Here is a 3,908-nt window from a genome sequence, read left to right as displayed (position 1 = left end):
CCTTGACAACTTCAAACTTTTCTCCATTGATAAGAATATTGTTAATTGATCCAATGGTGAGGGTTTTTATTTACTTTGCATTGAGATGCAATCCATACTGAAGGCTGTGGTCTGTGAGTGAAGGTATAAGTTGGTATTATCTTGGAGAAGGGAGTAGGATAAGTACTGGACTACTAACCATTAGATTGGTGGTTCAAACCCACCAGCTGCTGCTTGGAAACCCTATGCAGGGTCACTGTGGGTTGAGATAGAGTGGACAGCACATAACAACTGCCACATCAAAATGAAAGCTATACACACCCTTTGATTTAGCAATTCTACTCTGAGGATACATCTTGTTGTTAAATACCATCAAGTTGGTCACAACTCAAGTGACTCTGTATAGGGTTTTCAAGGAGTTTGAAATGCTGACCTTGTGGTTAACAGTACAGTGCTTACCTTATAGAATCACATCTTAGAGATGCAAAATTGACACATGATTATTATCATATGCAAAATTATGTATTGCAACACTTTTTGAACTGTTGTTAACTGACATTGAGTTCCAACTCTTAGAGATCCTGTGTAGGGTTTCTGAGGAGCGGCTGGTAGATTTGATCCACCAAACTTGTGGTTAACAGTCAAGTGCTTATCCTGTAGTACCACACCAGGACTCCTAGTATAGGATTCAAAACAGCCCAAACATCTTATCTAGCCTGCTGCTGGCTCATAAAGTCATGCACCCAGGTACAGCGAGCGCTCAGTTCAACTAGTGCCTAAAACAGCCACAAGCCAAAAGGCATACATGGTGTGGCCTTGCACTTAGTAATTTCTCAAAACGAGAGCTTAAAATACACTGATGAAGCAATTCTTGTTTGTTTTTCACTATTTCTTTTTTCCATCTTTGAAAGTCACCTTGCCCGTGCATAGTTTGATTTTCACTTGTTTTTATGGAATCCTTCCCAAACATTTCTAACTCGGTTTAAAAAAGAAATACAAGTGGCTCTTACGCCACTCATTATTTCATCTGCTTATATAATAATGAAATAAATCGTGGAACTGTTACACCTAATATAGAAATGTTTAGCAGTCAGTTGGACTAACTTTTAGCATCAGCTCAGCTGGTATGGGTTGTTGTATTATGGCACTGATGAAAAGTAGCCTGTCTGCTACCAGCATTCATTGTGCCAAAGGTCACAACCGCTCTGTCTGGGAGAGGAAAGGAAGCTCTCTGGTTCATCCAGCAAGCCTACCTAAGTACTGGGCCGCAAGGTCGGTGGTTCAAACTCATCAGCCACTCCTCAGAAACCCTGTACAGGGTCTCAGAGTTGGCACCCACTCAACTCAGTGTCACTTAATAACAACACTGCATACTGTTCAAAAGTTTAGGGAAATCCACTTGGTTTTCTACCCTGAATATATTTTAAAATTTTAAGAAAATGATACCACTAGTGCCTTCACATTTGAATGATATGAATGTTTTGTCTTTATGACTTCCATGTGAGCCGCTATTCTTTCCATTACTTTGTAGGCTTTGGTCCAGGAGTTACAGAATGATGTCCAGAAGATTCGGCGACAAATCAGAGAGCTTAAAAAAGTGCAGACAAACAGGACTGCTTCTAAAATCTCAACCCGTAAAGCCCAGTCATTGGCAGCTTCTATCTTGAACATTTCACGAGCAGATCTAGAGGAAATATTGGATACAGAAGATGAAGTGGTAAGCTCATCTAAATATTTACTAATAGAGGGCTTTTTGCATTTGGATTAAAACACATATTTTTATTAGCTAGTTCTTAGAATTTCATCTCTAAGATAAAATTAACAAAGGTTAAGTGTGGATCACTGAAGCACTGTAGAGACTTTGAGCAATAGAGAAGGGAGCCAGTGCTTAAAAAACTTCCAGTACTATTTCTTTGTTATTCAAGTCTGTTATCCTGTATTTTCGCCTCCATTTTCTTTAAATTAGTTAGTCTTATCATATCTGTCAACTGGTGTTTTTAATTAAGCTGGAATCTTCATTGATATGAGGATTATTTTCTTCTGTGCCAGATTTTAAAAAGTTAATCTATTGACTTTCTTGTCTGAATTCAAGATCCTTGTCAATCAAATACAGAACAGATTCTTTATTACTCCAAATGCTGTGACCCCATCTGAATGGCTTTATGTGCACAGAGATGTGTCTTTGATAGGTTTCCCCTCATCTTCAGGAAGGCATGCACTTTCCTCACTGCCTTATGAACAGTGTCCGAAACACCTGACGACGTTACTCAGTCCTGTTTTACGCTTTGCCTCTGAACTTCAGTTCAAAGACGATATTTGTTTTACTGTGTGGAAACATTAGAGGGATTAAAGAGTAAAGAGATATTTATTTTCAAAACTATATTCTAAATGAATAAACAAAATGATAGAATTCTCATCGAGCCCCATCAGTTTCCCAGGAAAGTTCTGGAGCAGGACGGATCCATAATCTGTGAAGGTTTAAAACTGCCAACACGTCTTAGACTAGAGATAATAAATATAAAGGAATCCTGCAGAGATTCTTTTCATCCTTAAGTATAGAATTAGCTGTTTCTTAGTTTCAGAAGTTATGCCACAAGATGTGTGACTTTCTACCGAATGTTGGACTTTGGAAATACAAGAGTATTAAATAAATGACATCAGATACATATTACATTAAGTTATATGATCATATAAAATTCTGTCAAATGTAAAAGTACCTCTGGAAAAGGTGTTAACTATGTTTATTATTGTTGTGTTGTTAAGTGCTGTCAAGTTGGTTCCAGCTCATAATGATCCTGTATTAGGGTTTCCAAGGTAGGTTTAAACCTCCAACTTTGTGGTTAGCAGTCCAGTGTTTATCCTACATGTCTTATTATGGTGATGGCGGTAGATGTGTGCATTGCAGTCAATTCCAACTCATAGTTACCCTAGATTTCCAAGATTGTAAATTCTTATGAGTCCTGGTGGGGTGCTGTAGGATCAGCACTGGACCACTAACCCTAAGGTCGACATTTCAGACCTAACAGCTGTTCCTTGGAAAACAGATCCAAGTTAGGAACCGACTCTGTGACACTTAACAACAACAACAAATACAAATCTTTAAGGAAACAGCTGGTAGATTTTAACTGCTGACCTTGCAGTTTGTAACCCAACTCATAACCCACTAAGCTACTAGGACCCCTTTATGTCTTATTATAGACAATTAAATCGGTTCATTTTAACAGAAACCTAAAAAAAAAAAAATAAGATTGGTTGTTAGTTGCCCTGGAGTTAATTTCTACTTATGGCCACTCCATATGTGCAGAGTACACCTGCTTCATAGCTTTCAAGGCTGGGACAAACTTCTGGGAAGCAGAATGCCAGCCCTGTCTTCTGAGGTAGCTCTGGATAAGCTCAGACTAGCAGCTCTTCAGCTAATAGTGAAGTACTTGATCGTCTGCATCCCTCAAGTCATATTTTTAAATCAGATTTATCCCAAAAAACCCTTCTGTGAGTACACACATATAGTTACATATTCATAAACCACAGACACACTCTATACTATACAGGCCCACTGCCTCTGTGCAATTTTCAAAAGCTGACCACCCACAATAAAAGGTAGAATGGGAGGAAAATGTAAATTAAAACTCAAATACCTAAAAAGAAAAGGGGGAAAAAAAAAAAAGCCAGACCTACTGAACCAGTCGAGACTAGAGAAATCCAGAGATTATCACCCTACCACACCTTTAGAACTTGGGAGTTGGAGCTATTTCTACAGGTCCCCTTTCAGCCAAAGAATAAATTGGTTTATAATGAAAACCTCTTCTGAATCCAGCTTGAACCTCTGGAAGTTCTCTGTCAATGTATGAATTGTAGCCGTTTCTGTATTACCTTTAGCAAAACTTTACTTGCTTGAGATATCAAAGAGATTGTCCAATGATTTCCGCATT

General features: G+C 38.4%; 1 protein-coding gene across 1 annotated transcript in view; it reads left to right on the top strand.

Moving 5' to 3' along the window:
- The window catches only part of CNTLN (centlein, centrosomal protein), a 407,185-nt gene that overhangs the window by 361,879 nt on the left and 41,398 nt on the right, over positions 1-3,908 (top strand). The window contains exon 24 of the mRNA XM_006864477.1: positions 1,511-1,696. Within this exon, the coding sequence (XP_006864539.1) occupies positions 1,511-1,696 (186 nt within the window). The remainder of the gene's footprint in view (positions 1-1,510; positions 1,697-3,908) is intronic.

This window comes from Chrysochloris asiatica, unplaced genomic scaffold (genome assembly GCF_000296735.1).
Source record: "Chrysochloris asiatica unplaced genomic scaffold, ChrAsi1.0 scaffold00065, whole genome shotgun sequence".
NCBI lineage: Eukaryota > Metazoa > Chordata > Mammalia > Afrosoricida > Chrysochloridae > Chrysochloris > Chrysochloris asiatica.
The sequence above is the reverse complement of the archived record's forward strand: the minus strand, read 5'-3'. Positions and strand labels throughout refer to the sequence as shown.